This window comes from Calonectris borealis, chromosome W, assembly GCF_964195595.1.
Source record: "Calonectris borealis chromosome W, bCalBor7.hap1.2, whole genome shotgun sequence".
Taxonomy (NCBI): Eukaryota; Metazoa; Chordata; class Aves; order Procellariiformes; family Procellariidae; genus Calonectris; species Calonectris borealis.
The window spans coordinates 29,632,715-29,649,002 of record NC_134351.1 but is presented as its reverse complement, the minus strand read 5'-3'; the positions used below and the strand labels follow the sequence as shown (position 1 = coordinate 29,649,002).

Sequence of the window (16,288 nt, the reverse complement as noted above, 5' to 3'; positions counted from 1 at the left end):
ATATCCCAATAATTATTGTGTTAATGCATTTTTGTTTGTAGGTGCTCAATACATTTTTTTTAAGTGCACATAAAATATTTTCACACTTCAACATTTTGAAGGTATCACATGCTACAACAATAGAATACGTTTCCTTCTTTTTGAGATGATTAATTATTTTGTCATTCTTTTTCTTAATAAATAAGTTGTTTCAGAAATAGCCAAAAAATTGTATTACCATGTCCTGGTTTTGGCTGGGATAGAGTTAAATTTCTTCCTAGTGCTGTGTTTTGGATTTAGTATGAGAAGAATGTTGATAACACAGTGATGTTTTCAGTTGTTGCTAAGTACCCTGCTAGTCAAGGACTTTCAGCTTCCATGCTCTGCCAAGTGCACAAGAGGCTGGGAGGGAGCATAGCCAGGACAGATGGCCCAGCTGGCTAATGGGGTATTCCATACCATGTGACGTCATGCTCAGTGTATGAATGGTAGGCGTGATCCAGGAAGTAGCAATCGCTACTTGGTTATCGGTCAGCGCGGGTGGTGAGCAATTGCATTGTGCATCACTCATTTTGTTTATTCTATCATTATTATTATTATTATCCCTTTCTTTTCTGTTCTATTAAACTGTCTTTATCTCAACCCATGAGTTTTTCTCACTCTTACCCTTCCGATTCTCTCCCCGTCCCACTGGGGGAGGGGGAGTGAGCGAGCGGCTGTGTGGTGTTTGGCTGCCTGCCGGGTTAAACCACGACATAGCAACAACTTGCCTTTTCAATAATGTAAGATAATAATTGTGTTTTATAAGTAGTAATAGAGTTTGTACATTGTATATGTATTGTGCATATGTTAGTTCCAGCACTAGGAAATTCTTTCTTGACTTCATAGTTTTCCTAATAGTAAAAATGAGAATGCCAATATAAAAACACAGGACTTAATTTGTAGACATTCTCTGAAACATGCATCTTTACATTTTATATATATACACACACACACACCTGTTAGGCTTATCGTTCATTTCTTTGTATAGATCCTTTAGTCACACAGTTTTAATGAATTGATGCATTTTTCTGAGACCATGACAGAATTCATGGCCTCAGAAATTTCTCCTTTTGTTAATGAGCTTTTGCTTTTGATACCCACAGAAGAGACTATTTTAATAAAAAAAAAATCTTTGAGCCTGTTTTCTTCTGATAACACTTCAAAATTGCTGCCTGGGACTCTCAGCTTACCATTATGTCTTTTGGAGAGATGCCTGTTTTAAAGCGAGAGCGTTGTACTGTCTACAGAAGAGTCACCAGGCTTTTAAGGGTGGTGTTCCAGACTGTATTTTTCATTCCCAAATTAGAGGTTAAGTGTGCTAGTAGAACTCAGCAGGAGCTAGGAGATGCTGCTTCTAAAAAGCAAAATGCTGCCAGTCAGCAGATTGGCATCATCTTGCCTCTATGTGAGGCAGTGGCGTCCAGCTCCCATGGAGTACAGAAATGAGTGGAAGCTGGAAGCAAGGCAATGCTGCCTCTTGTATATGCATCTTGCAGGATGTTGTGATCCTTGGTGCTTGGCTTAAAATCATGCCCACATAATAAATTTTTTAGGTCTCCAGAATACTGAACCCTGCTCTACAACTTCAGTTATGAACATTTCCATTTTACGAATTAGTTTTTAAGGAAGAAGTCATCTCATGGGCTGCCTTTTCCAGCTTCCCCATCATGATCATTCTCACTTCCCATCAGTAGTTTTTGTTCTTGGAAGCATAAAGTAATTTTACAACAATATTAAGGAGACCATAGGAAATCAAACATTCAGATCCTAGGTGTGCCTAGGTTGTCCCTCCCTCTCTCTCCTTTTTATATTTGCATGATGTTTTCTGCTCCTGGGTGTGGGATTTCTAGCATATTGGTGTCAAATTATGTCTCTCTGACTGCAGCTCCTGTTCCTCTAATTTCTCCAGGTCAATGGTTCTGTCCTCTGTGTTTCCTGCTCCTTCACATTTACTCTCCCATCTCTTGGCAAATTTGATAACTTCCACAGAGACAGCAAAACTCACCCAGTAGACAGAGAGGGTTATTGGGGAATTCAATTCCTGTCCCACAAAATGGGCAGGAAAACTTCAGGGTTCACAGGCTGGATTAAGGCTGCTTGACTTGTAAAGCACCAAATGAAAGGCCAGTTTAAACTTTGTAAAATAGTGTGATTAAATCTTGCTCCACTGACTCAACCCTATACTTATGTGGTGGGTTGACCTTGGATGCCCACCAAGCTGCTCTATCACTCCCCCACCTCAGCAGGACAGGGGGAGAAAATATGATAGAAAAGCTCATGGGTCGAGATTAGGACAGGGAAATCACTCAGAAATTACTGTCACAGGCAAAACAGACTCAATTTGGGGAAGATTAATTTAATTTATTGCCAATTAATTGTAACAGAGTAGGATAGTGAGAAATAAGAACAAAACTAAAAACACCTTTCCCCCACCCCTCCCTTCTTCCAGGGCTCAGCTTCATTCCTGGCTCTTCTACTTCCTCCCCTCGGGTGGCACAGGGGGATGGGGAACAGGGGTTGCGGTCAGTTCATTACGCGTTCTCAGCCGCTCCTTCCTCCTCACGCTCTTCCCCTGCTCCAGCATGGGGTCCCTCCCACAGGAGACAGTCCTTCATGAACTTATCCTACCTGGGTCCTTCCCACAGGCTGAATTTCTTCAAGAACTGCTCTAGCATGGGTCCTTTCCACAGGTGTCACGAATGAGTGGTTTAAGGCCGCGTAAAAAATCACTGGCAAAGGTATTGGCAAAGGGTGATTTTAATAGAAATTTATAGAAACGTGACTTAACAGAATTTGATGGCAAGGTTCCCTCTATTACTTATTACATGGATTAAGTATACACAGGGAAAAATCGTATCAGAATTGTGTTGGAGTGATTTGTACAGAGATTGAGGATAAAAGGGTAAGGGGGACCCTCCCGTTGAGTCACGAGGTTCAGAGAAGATCCGACTGGACCCAATCTTAGTCTCAGACTTGGACAACGGTTTGTGTCTAATACAAAAAGGGGATAGGAAGGCCCTACCATTGGGTCATGAGGTTCAGAGTAGACCCCCTTGCTTTCTAAACTCCTTCTCGGAGAGGAGCCTAGGTGCGGCTGGATCTACCCTTAGTCTCAGACCTGGGCAACGGTTTATGACTAAAGGGTTGGGGGTGTTTAGCAGCAACTTAGAGTCCAACAATACTTAAACATTAATCAATTTGACAGCTATACAAAGAATTAGTCAAGTTACTACAAATACTAAAACAACTTAACTACAGATTATACTTGTTAGTAACTGTACGGATAAGCACACAAAAAGATCTAGATCAATCAATACGTATATATATGCATATGAATATGGTACCATAGCTAAATGAAAGGCCTAGGATTAGCTAATTTATAAAGGTATACCTGTTAAAAATTCCCCTCGAGTCCCATGAAATACTCACGTTAAATGCTTTGGCATTTCCCAACGGGTGAAGAGTTGAGCCCCGAGGAGTGTTTCAGCCCAAGTCTTGGTGATCCTCCGAGTATTGCAAATTCGAGTTTGCGGACTCTGAGAGGCGTCCCACTCAGAGGGAGATTCTGGATGCAGCCCGCTGGGGTCCAGGAGAGCTCAAAGGGTCTCACTTGGTACCGCTGTTTATAGGTTTGCAAGATGATTGGCTTTAGTCATCAGTAAATTTCCATTTTTGGCTACTATCTGAGGTGGTCCAGGGTAGTAATTATGATATTGTTTCACAGTAAAAATGGTATTGTTCCACTTGAGCTATGATCCAGGTAGGGAATGCTTCAGAGCCGTCAGAGATGACGAATTATCTCTTGTTTCTGTTCCCTACCTTGATCACGTAGCCGGTATCCCTGGTACAATCAGTGTTGTTCCCCACCTTAGCCATGCAAGAGTGCTTGGTACTGCAAAGGGACGCTTAACCGCCCCACTCATACACAACGGCTAAAGCTTAACAGAAGGTTCTGAGATCGTATCATAGCCCAGAGGAAAAGAAGGGGGGAGGAATGCTCCACCATAACAGGGTGCAGACCTTCAGGAACAGACTGCTCCAGTGTGGGTCCCCCGTGGGGCCACAGATCCTGCCAGAAAACTTGCTCCTGTGTGGGTTCCTCTCCATGGGCCACAGTTCTTGCCAGGAACCTGCTCCAGCACGGGCTTCCCATGGGGTCACAGCTTCCTTCAGGGCGCATCCACCTGCTCTGGCTTGGGGTCCTCCACGGGCTGCAGGGTGCATATCTGCTCCACCATGGACCTCCATGGGCTGCAAGGGGACAACCTGTGTGTCACCATGGTCTTCACCATGGGCTGCAGGGGAATCTCTGCTCCGGCGCCTGGAGCACCTCCTCCCCCTCCTTCTTCACTGACCTTGGTGTCTGCAGAGTTGTTTCTCTCACATATTCTCACTCCTCTCTCCCAGCTGCTGTTGCGCAGCAGTTTTTACTCCTTCTTTAATATGTTATCACAGAGGCGCTACCACTGTTGCTGATTGGCTCAGCTTTGGGCAGTGGTGGGTCCATCTTGGAGCCAGCTGGCACTGGCTCTATCGGACATGGGGGAAGCTTCTGGCATCTTCTCACAGAAGCCACCCCTGTAGCCCCCCCACCAAAACCTTGCCACGTAAACCCAGTACAACCTGGTAGATCGAAACTGTTTTTATTAAGTAGAAGTGTGTTAGAATCAACTTGCAAATATGTGGGCTGCTGATTTTCCTTAGACCGATGTGTGAAGACCTCTGCCTTATAATGGTACCTGCCAGTACCAGTAAGGAATTCACTGATAAAGTTGTGTGCACACACGCACACACAAACACAAACACATGCACTTGGAGTGGAGGATGTTCTTTTAATAGCGTTAGGAAATTCTGCAGATGATGTTACCAAAATTTTCATCCTGACTCTGGTTTTTGCAGACTAACCCTTCCATGCTCTTGCACTGGGAAAAAAAAAGTCCTTTCATTTCACTTATCCCCCTTGCAACTTGCTGACCAAGGAAAAGGTGGTACTAGCAGAAAAAAGTGGGAATGTCCCAGGCCTCTTGTGCCATGCTTTTACAGGTGCAGTTTCAGCACTGGGGCTTTTCTGCCAATGACCTGAGTCCAGACACTTTTCATTTAAGGTCTTCAGCTGTATTTTGAGCACAATAGCTTTTTCCCAAGAAATGTGCTACCCAATTGGACTCTGACTAGGTTGATAACAAGTTTTAGTTGTTGGTGTAAACATTTTTTTTCTTTCAAAATGTAACCCTTGGGGTCTTATTTAATTTTTTTACAAGGCTGCATTTTTCTTTGCCAAATAGCTTTTAGGAACAAGATCTTTAGCACATTTTCTAGACTGAAGTGCTGTTGTTTTCTGTGAAATGCTGAGTTCGTAAATGTGCTGCATTGCAATGTGTTAGAGAAACTGGAATTCTTTCTTTGTATGTATTAGAGAATATTTTTTTCCTTTAGTCGGTGCACCTGGTACTTATTTTTTATTGAAACAACAGAGATGATGGTACTTTATATATTTGCAGAAGACATTAATTTTGAAGAAATATTTTTATCAATTGTTTACAAAAAAACTTAGCATGTAAAGGTTAATTTGGGTGCAAATAACTGCTAGTTATTTTTAAAGACCTGTCATTATTATTACTATGTACATTGGTGTTTACTATTTTTAAATACTGCATTGCAGAATTTCTAACATCCAGGGGCATGTATTCAGGAGGACTACATTTTGTGCAGAACAAGAACCCCAATCCAAAAGGGGATTTTGATTTGGCAAGAGTTCATAATGTGGGGAAGGAGAGCTGCAAGATATGAATAAAACACTTCATAAAGCCTGTCTTTTAAAACAACAAAAAAAGTTTATTATTTTGTATCATTTTATCAGCATAGTAGCTAAGAACAACCAAAGGAAGAAAAAGAAGTTGAAATAGTTACACTTCCTGGATGTTTAGCCTGATCTTGTCTGGAGAATGTGGATTTCATAATACATTTAACTCGGCACACTGGGATTTTTTTTCTCTGCTTGAAATGTTTTTTTTTTAATGAGAAGTTGTATTTTAGAGACAAAACCTTATGTAAACACTAGCCAGGAGAATTTGATATTTAACTTATTTTGCTGGAGAGAAGAGTCTCTCCAGGTACTATACTTTTATGAAACTCACAAAATGAAATTCATCAGTGTTTGAGAATTCAATCTTGGACTGGGAACTGTGAGGTTTTTTTGTCTTATATTGATGTAGGTTCTGCTATGCTCAGCACAACATGCACTAATAAAACCCCTCTGTGTATCTGGATTAAATTTGTCTTTGAATTGCTAATTGTTTAAGGTTGACCAGCTAGATGTCCAACATTTGTCTTTATGTCATTTGTGGTACACAAACACACTCTGTTTAGAACCAAACAAACTCCCCACATGTCCAAGCAATTAATTCATGCACAGAAAGTGATGTTTTATGCCTTATGACATTAACTTAACACTTACAGGAGTGGGTCTACCACTTACAGAGACTAGGTAGGTATTACATATAGGCTGCAAACAAATGAGGTATAAATGAGACTGTTAGCTTAATTGTTACTTAGGGGGATGTTCCATTGCTATGAGAGAATGTCATATAAGAAAAGGTGATGTAATTTGGCATAATCAAGGTTAGCCCTTTGGTGAATCTTTCCGTCTAAACGGTAGAGTGCTTCCAGATAGTGAGTGTTGATAATTAATGCAGACTATGCAGTTGCATGAATCTGAATTTAATTCATTTGCATGAAATGTGTAAATATAAATTAAGAAAACCCCAGTTACAATTCCCAAATATCAGCAATTCCCAATTCCCATATATCAGTAATATAGGTTGCTGATCAGCTTCAGTTTTTATATCAATGCCTATTTAAGAGTACTAGCACCACCAAAAATATGTTTTGATTCATTTGGACACTACTTAACTTTGGTGTATTAAGAAAATATCAAGGCAAGGTTACATATTGTAAGTCCTCATTTGAAATTATGAATATGCTTAAGTAACTTGCCCAGCTATTCATATATTTAAAATATCTTGCTGAATTGACACTTTAGTGCTTAATGATAATAGATTTATAAGGAACTTTTTCTTTTTTTCCATTTTTGCTTATATATTGTGTTGTGCATTTAGCATTTATAAATAACAAGATGGACTACATGACCTCCAGAGGTCCCATCCCACCTCAGATATTCTGTGATTCTGTGATTTATAATTTCTGTGAAACCATGACACTGTGGTTCACGGTATATAATGCTGCCCAAACAATACCTAGTACCACCAGGCAATCCAAGAAGAAATGACTAAGATCCCCCTAATAAACAAAAGGTACCATGCATTACAAAGGGTTTTAGTTGCAAGTATGCTACTTCTTTTCCTCTTTCAATCCAGTATGATGTTTTAATTCCTGCTCTGAGTCTCTAGCACCTCTTTCTTGGTAAGGCTGGACAGCATAGATGCTGAGCAACAAGGAGAAGCTGCATAAAAGTTGTTTCTAAAGCTGTGTTCATCCCACTTATTTTCTGATTTTTTTGATGTCAGACTCTGAACTCTGAACTTTACTAGATCCGTTTTTATTTCAGATCCTTCTCAGTGAGCTCTTTTGTTTTATTGTCTCTGTCTCATCAAATGTCTTTTGGGGGGGAAGAGCTATTTATTTACTCAGGTTAGGGGAATAAGAACAACTGTTAATTAAATCTTTCGTATCATTTTCAAACAGGGACGAAGAGGTTTAGGTTCAGTCTTTGTTTGGGCATCTGGAAATGGTGGAAGGAGTCGAGACCATTGCTCCTGTGATGGCTACACCAATAGCATCTACACTATTTCCATAAGCAGCACAGCTGAAAGTGGGAAGAAGCCATGGTATCTGGAAGAATGTGCATCCACGCTAGCTACAACATACAGCAGCGGGGAATCCTACGACAAGAAAATAGTATGGGTTTTTTTATTATTTCTGTGTAGTTGGGTTTGTATTTTGTATAGTAACTTTTGGGGGAGGGAAAGAGAGATTGCTTATTTACACTAATGAATGGACTGCTTTAGAAAAAAATTCATATTTGGACAAGTTTAGTTTGCCCAGGTGTGTTACTAAGTTGGTATCACCATACCATCACAGTCCCAAAGCTAGTAATTTGAAGCCAACATGGGTATCTCTGCATGTTGCTGTCTGATGCAATGTAGATATGCCTAATTCATATTTTTCCACTCACCAAATTGCTGCCAGCTCTAAGTGATGCTTTCAAAGATCCTATTGCTACTACCAGCAACACAGATTTATTTCTTGACCAATATCTTGCAGCCTGTCAGTAGGCTTCAGAACATATCCTCCTTTCCTTTCTTTTTTAATCCAAGTCTCATTAGTTTTCATACTTTACATACATGATTTTAGAAACAGTTTTACTGCCTACCTCTCTATTTTCTCAGGTTTATTTGGATCCAGTATTATTCATATTGCTGCCTGTTCCTGGTAGCTCATATTCTGTAAGCAAGGTTAACCTCATCTTTCCAGCATTGTTTCTCACCTCATTCCTAAATAATCTGCATCCATTTTCCATTATGTTCTCATTTTGGCTGGAAAGTCAGGAATTGTTATTAATTCTGTTTGATAATCTATCGATAGCATTAGTATTTGTATGCTATGGTATATCTGCTTTTGCAAATTGAGTGGATTTAATATGCTTTTCAATAGTCAATATACAATTCCTTTTAGCCTTTTACACTCTTGTATTAGGACTAATCAGGTTTGTTGATCATGGTCTTCTTCCAAGCTTATTTATTCTGGTGTATAATTTGAAGATCTTAATTTCTTCCTGATCAGAAAATTTAGGTTTGTTTTTTTTTTTTCCCAAATGTTGTCTTAAGCACGGGTTTGCTATTAGTTTCTTTCTGGCCCATAGTAGATACCTCCTTTTCTGTCAGAGAGAAGCTAAAAATACTTGCAGCTATTTTTTTTAATTGTCTGCTTTGTCTTTCAGGATTCTGGGATGCTGGTCATCCCTTCTTGGTACCTTCCTTATTTTCATATGATCTAATTTTTGTTTTCAACTTGTTCTGAAGTACCTCTTTTTTCCAGTAATTTTTCTGTTCTTTACTTGCTTCTCTCCACAGAAACCTTATCTCTTGATCTCTCCTGGCATGTTTCTTGTTCTCCCTGGTAAATAATAACAAAGAAAAGAAATTACTCCATTTCCTACAGTCCTCACTTCTGTGATTAAATTTCTTGGCTTCTATGATCATGGATCTACCTTTGAGAAGCCAGGTCTGTTGGGAGCTGATGAGATTCACCTGACCAAGTGGGGCAAGAGGGATTTTGCCAACAAGCTGGCCAGACTTATAAGGAGAGCTTTAAACTAGACTCAGTGGGGGGGAGGGGATGGAGTTTTAAGCAACAGAGAAGAGCCGGGGGCTGCTGATGTATTAGGAACCAACAGGGAAACACCTGTGAAAAGCTTCAAAGGAATTAGGGCGTGTTACTCAAAAGGTGACAGAGTCAATAGCCTAACTAAAGTGCCTCTATACCAATGCATGCAGCATGGGTAACAAAAAGGAGGAGTTGGAAGCCACTGTGCAGCTAGAAAGCTATGATCTAATTGCTATCACTGAAACTTGCTGGGACGAATCACACAACTGGAGCACTGCAATCAATGGCTATAAACTGTTCAGAAGGGACAGGCAAGGAAGGGTGGGAGGGTTGCCCTCTATGTAAAAAAATGGATTGACTGCACACAGCTGTCTCTGAAAAACAGCAATGAACAGGTTGAGAGCTTGTGGCTAAAAATTCAGGGCTGTGTGCAAAGAGCTGCAATCAATGGCTCAATGTCCAAGTGGAAACCAGTAACGAGTGGTGTCCCGCAAGGGTCCGTACTGGGACCAATATGATTTAATATCTTCATCACCAACATAGACAGTGGGATTGAGTGCACCCTCAGCAAGTTTGCAGACAACACCAAGCTGACTGTCGCAGTTGTCTGAGAAGATTCCTGGGAGCCCTTATTGTGGCCTTTCAATATATAAAGGGGGCTTATAAGAAAGACGGAGAGAGACTTTTTACCAAGGCCTGTAGTGACAGGACAAGGACTAACAGTTTTTAACTAAAAAAGGATAGATTTAGATTGGACATAAGGAAGAAATTTTTTATGATGATGGTTGTGAGACACTGGAGCAGGTTGCCCAGAGAAGTTGTAGATGCCCCATCATTGGGAAGTGTTCAAGGTCAGGTTGGATGGGGCTTTGAGCAAAAAAAGTGAAAGATGTCCCTGCCCATGGCAGGAGGGTTGGACTAGATGATCTTTAAAGGTCCCTTCCAACCCAAACTATTCTATGATTCTATGATTTCCTCTACTATCCTTTAAAAGACCTTCACTAACTTCTTTTTCATGTTTAAGTAAGGCTAATACAATATAAGATGAGCAGAGATGATCGTGATTCTCCAGTTTGACCTCTTGCATAATGCAGTCTATAGGACTTCCCTGAATCCTTCAAATCCCATGGTTATGGTCGACTCAAGTATAATTTTTACAAACACACCCTATCTTGCTTTCAAAATTTCCAGTGACAGAAAATGCACTAAAATCTAGGGTAAGTTGTTTACCCATTCCAATTAAAATTTTTCACTCGTTTGCTATCTGAGCTCTTCTAGTTTCTATTTCTTGGCATTTGGTCTTGTCACATTTTATTACTCATGTGAAGAGCACTTTAGTTGTCTGACTTCTTTCACTTAGCCCATGTAGTCTGATCAAATCTTCAATTAATCGTCTTTGATAAATGAAGTCAAGCTCCTTGCATCATTCTATATAAGGCATGTTTTCTTCTTAACCCTCTACCATTTTATGGGCTTTGGGCGCCTGAACTGGACACACCATTGCAGTAGTAATGACATCAGTGCCAGACACACAGGGTAATGTGTATCTGTGAGCGCCAGCTCACTTCTCCTCTCTTTATACATTAAAGCTGAAAAAGATGTTAGCCTCACTGTCATGTTACGTGTTCATCATTGTGTGACTCTCAAATCACATTCAGAGCTCTTTCTAGTCTTTTTCAGAGTTGTTGCTCTGAGGAGAGATACGAGAGTAGGTATGGTCTCTTTAGTGGGCCATTTACCATCGGCAGTACTGATTTGGTACTCAATCCAGACCTACCCTCATCATCACTTTCTCTTTTGCCAATGTTTCTACAAGTACAACATTTATCAGAAGTTGCTGGTGTTTTCTTCCAGGCTTTTGATAAAATATTTAAATCATATTAAAGCCAAGAACTAAATCTTCCTAGGCTCAATTAGAAACAAGGCTCTTTTATATATGCTTATATTTTGCTAAAACATGTATTATGTATCTGTGGTGGGTTAACCTTGGCTGGCTGCCAGGTGCCCACCAAGCCGCTCTATCACTCCCCTCCTCAGCGAGACAAGAGGAGAAAAACAGATGAAAAACTTGTGGGTCGAGATAAAGGCCGTTTAATAAAGAAAAGCAAAGGCTGCACGCGGAAGCAAAGGAAACAAAAAAAATTTTATTCTCTACTTCCCATCAGCAGGTGATGTCCAGCCACTTGATCTCTTCCAGGATTCCTGGGCATTTGGGATTCCCCATTCGAGCCCGTTGCATTATCAACGCTACCCACTTACTCGATGTAGCATCAGTTGCGTGATGTGTAGAGGGGATGTTTCCTTTGAACATCCAGTGTAGCACGGGCAATTGAGGTGCCAAGAGGAAACGTGCTTCTGTACCAACAACTTCTGAAGCGTCTCAAACCCCCTCATATGCTGCTAGTATCTCTTTTTCAGGCGGGGTGTAGTGGGCTTCTGATCCTCGATACCCCCAGCTCCAAAACCCTAGAGGTCGACCTCGGGTTTCTCCTGGTGTTTTCTGCCAGAAGGTCCAGGTGAGACCATGCTCCCTGGCTGCAGCGTAGAGCACTTTTTTTCACAGCTGGTCCTGTCCGGACAGGCCCAAGAGCTACCGCATGAGCTATCTCCTGCTTTCTGGCCAGTCCATGATGTCTTCCAGGATTCCTGGGCGTTTGGGGTTTCCCCATTCGAGCCCGTTGCATTATCAATGCTACCCACTTACTCCATGTAGCGTTGGTTGCGTGATGTGTAGAGGGGATGTTTCCTTTGAACATCCAGTGTAGCACAGGCAATCGCGGTGCCAAGAGGAGATATGCTTCTGTACCAACAACTTCTGAAGCATCTCAAACCCCCTCATATGCTGCTAGTATCTCTTTTTCAGGCGGGGTGTAGCGGGCTTCCAATCTGCGATACTCCGGGGCTCCAAAACCCTAGAGGTCGACCTCGGGTTTCTCCTGGTGTTTTCTGCCAGAAGGTCCAGGTGAGACCATGCTCCCTGGCTGCAGTGTAGAGCACTTTTTTTCACAGCTGGTCCTGTCCGGACAGCCCCAAGAGCTACCACATGAGCTACCTCCCGTTTGATCTTCTCAAAGGCTTGCTGTTGCTCAGGGCCCCACTCACAATAGTTCTTCTTTCGGGTTACTCGATAGAGAGGGCTCACAAGCTGACTATAACCTGGAATATGCATTCTCCAGAATCCCACAAGGCCTAGGAATGTTTGTGCTTCTTTCTTGTTAGCTGGTGGGGACATAGTTGCTATCTTATTGATCACATCCATAGGGACATGACAACATCCGTCCTGCCATTTTAGTCCCAAGAACTGGATTTCCTGTGCAGGTCCCTTGACCTTGCTTCTTTTTATGGCGAAACCAGCTTTCAGAAGAATCTGGATTATTCTTCTTCCCTTCTCAAACAGTTCTTCTGCCTTGTTGCCCCACACGATGATGTCATCGATGTATTGTAGATGTTCAGGGGCATCACCCTGTTCCAATGCAGTCTGGATTAGTCCATGACAAATGGTAGGACTGTGCTTCCATCCCTGGGGTAGTAGATTCTAGGTGTATTGGGCACCCCTCCATGTGAAAACAAACTCTGCTATTCTTCGCAACACAGCAAGCTCACAATGAAGGGATCTTCCAAGAGGCCAGGCAGGGTAGATAGCTGTTTAATCTTCTCTGTATTCATGGTGGCTACACCAAAAGCCCATTGGTACCCCTTTGGGTCCTTGAAGTACTTTCTCCTGAGGTAGTCTGTGCCAAGGATACACGGGGCCTCCGGGTCGGTCACAATGGGGTGCTTTTTCCACTTGTCCCCTGTTAAGCTCACCTCAGCCTCCAATATACTCAATTGTTGGGATCCCCCTGTCACTCCAGAGATCCAGATGGGTTCTGTGCCCCTATACACTGATGGCACCAGGGTACACTGTGCAGCAGTGTCTACCAAAGCCTTATACTTCTGTGGGTCCAATGTGCCATGCCATCCAATCCACACAGTCCAGTAAACCCAGTCATCCATCCCTTTCCTCCTCCTGGCCAAAGGCAGGGACCCTTTCTATTCCTGTTCCTGGTCGGAGTATTCACTGCCTGACCCTTTCAGTGCCAGACCAGAAGTCCCCTCACCAGAATCAAGGGAGGTGATCTCAGTTCTTCTTCTACATCTGGGAGACTGCCGATTGCCTTCTTGTGACTCAACAGCAACTAAGCTGACAGCCTTCTTGGGTGGCCCCTTCTTAGCAGGTCTCTTCCCCCTCAGTTTGCATACATGGGCTTCCAGCTTAAAGGTGTGCTCACCATCCCACTTCCTCATGTCCTCCCCCTGGTCACGCAGGAAGAACCAGACTGTGCCACGTAGCATGCGCCTGGGGCTCCCTTTCCCTCTGACCGGGGCAGGAGGGGACTGACTCTGTGGCACCCCTGACAGCCGAGGCGCTGGCCTGTGGGGATGAGGAGGGACAGAGAATTTCTTCAAAATTTTGGAGCTAGGAAGATGCTCTTTCCACAGTTGGTGTATCCATATCTGGGCAATACATTGTTGCCAAGCTGTTAGAATATGACGCTGGGGCGTTTTGAACCACGTTCCTCCACATGGCCCGTATACACAGGACATCATCCGGATCTTTGGAGACTTGGTTTGCATCCAGGTCACTGTAGATGACTTCTAGCACCGCTAATTCTCTCAGGTACTGGATGTCTTCCTCAGCAGTAGTCCGCTTTCCTTGGTAATTCACAAGATCTTCCTTGAACGGATATCTTGCCCTCACACTTGATGGGAGCCGCCTCCAGAGACTGCAAATTGCTGCCTCTTTTCCAACTCCTCTGTCAATTCCCCGATTTCTAGCAAGGGATCCCAGCTGTTGGCTTCCTTACCTTCCAGTTGCTGACTATTGGCCCCGCTATCCCAGCATTGGAGCAGCCAGGCAGCACGTGGCTGGCATCTGTAATCTTTCCGCGGATGTCTCAAAGTTCTTTTGAGGTCAGGGACTGGGTAGTTTCTGCCTCTTGGGTGATTTCTCTCACTCCTTCCTCCCATTTCTTTGCTGAAGGACCAGCTTCTTGGTCAGACCCTTCCTCCTCCTCCCTGACTAATCGATGATATGGACCCATTGACCTCCTTGTCCACTGTTTCTTTTTCACTACTGGGGCAATTACTGTAGTTGGGTTTTCGGTCCCTAGCTCAACCATGGTGTCCTCAGATGCGGTTTGGGTCCCTGTCTCAATTATCGTGTTCTTAGATGTAGTTTGTATCCCGGTCTCAATCATGGCATTCTCAGAGGTTTTTTGGCTCCCTGCCTTAACCACAGTCCTCTGATAGTACTGAATTGTGGCTCGGTAGGCACAGGTCAAGCCCCAATACAGTGCTAGAAGCTGCTGGTTTTCATTGGGGTAGGCAAGGCACCCTTCTATCAGGTGGTGTGTCAGTTTACCAGGGTTATTTGCCTGTTCAGGCATAAAATCCCAGGCTTTGGGAGGTGATAACCGCCCTAGGCACCTGCCCAAATCCTTCCACACACCCTGCCATCCAGGGATCGGCCACCTCAGGGCACATTTCAGTATTGCCTCACCCAGAAGTTGTCTCCCCTTACACCAGGATGAAACTAGATTCCACAAACCTGATTCCACAAACCTGACAACAAGCCAGTGTGAATTAGTAGTATTAAACAGCTCACATAAGGGTGAACAATGACCTTGGGAGCCTGCGCAATAAAACCACCCACATCAATCCCGGATAGGAAGAGGGAGGTGTATTCCCTCATCCTCTCCACAAGACAGCTCCCCCAGCACAGTAAGGGCATCAGTGCCAGGGCCAAGTGCATAGCCATTGTTTGTATTAACATGTTCCCAAGCTCAGCAAAATAAAGAGATAAGCAAACTCCATGACCCACACAGAAGCCTGCTACTGAATTACGACTATAGCTATAGCACACTCAATTCAAAACTGCTGTTGTCTCATGCCCCACGTTGGGCGCCACACAGGACTGTGGTGGGTTAAGCTTGGCTGACTGCCAGGTGCCCACCAAGCCACTCTCTCACTCCCCCTCCTCAGCAGGACAGGGGGAGAAAATAAGATGAAAAACTTGTGGGTAAAGATAAAGGCAGTTTAATAAAGAAAAGCAAAGGCCACGCGCGGAAGCAAAGGAAACAAAATAAAATTTATTCTCTACTTCCCATCAGCAGGCGATGTCCAGCCACTTCTTGGGAAGTAGGGCCTCAGTACACATAGCAATTGCTTAGGAAGACAAACGCCTTAATAAAGAATGCCCCCCACTCCTGCTCCTTTCTCTTAGCTTTTATTGCTGAGCATGACGTCATATGGTATGGAATATCTCTTTGATCTGTTTGGGTCAGCTGTCCAGGCTATGTCCCCTCCCAACCTCTTGCCCACCCCAAGCCTACCGGCCTTTGTGGGCAGGGGGTGGGTTGGAGAGACAGCCTTGATGCTGTGGGAGCACTGCTCAGCAGTAGCCAAAAACACTGGTGTGTTATTAACACCGTTCTACCTAGAAATACAAAGCACAGCACTATGAGGGCTGCTATGGGGAAAGTTAACTCCATCCCAGCCAGACCCAATACAGGTATTTGCAGTTAAAATTATATGAATTCATTCTCATGTAAATGAGAAAAAACTCAGATGTCATATGAGATTCTGCAATGTAGTAGTACAGAAATACAGATCTGATATTAAGGGACAGTGGATGGCTACTGCTTTATAATGTCAGATTCTCCAGTTACTACTTATTTTTCATTGCATTCCTCTTGTTCTTATGCCTTTTTTTTTTTCTTTTCTGTTTTTCTATCCAAGTTTTTGCAGAATTTATTATGAGGTGGATAACCAGTCACCAAATTTTAGACGCTCATTTTGTGGACTAGAAAGGGACAAGTAAAAATTCCTATGATAATGTTTTGGCTTCGATATGAATCAATAGTAGCACCCACACTTTTAT

The 16,288-nt window shown here is 42.9% G+C and overlaps 1 protein-coding gene across 1 annotated transcript in view; it reads left to right on the top strand.

Annotated features, from left to right (window-relative positions):
• The window catches only part of LOC142075098 (proprotein convertase subtilisin/kexin type 5-like), a 307,009-nt gene that overhangs the window by 200,646 nt on the left and 90,075 nt on the right, over positions 1-16,288 (top strand). The window contains exon 8 of the mRNA XM_075136116.1: positions 7,726-7,938. Coding sequence (XP_074992217.1) covers positions 7,726-7,938 — 213 coding nt within the window. The remainder of the gene's footprint in view (positions 1-7,725; positions 7,939-16,288) is intronic.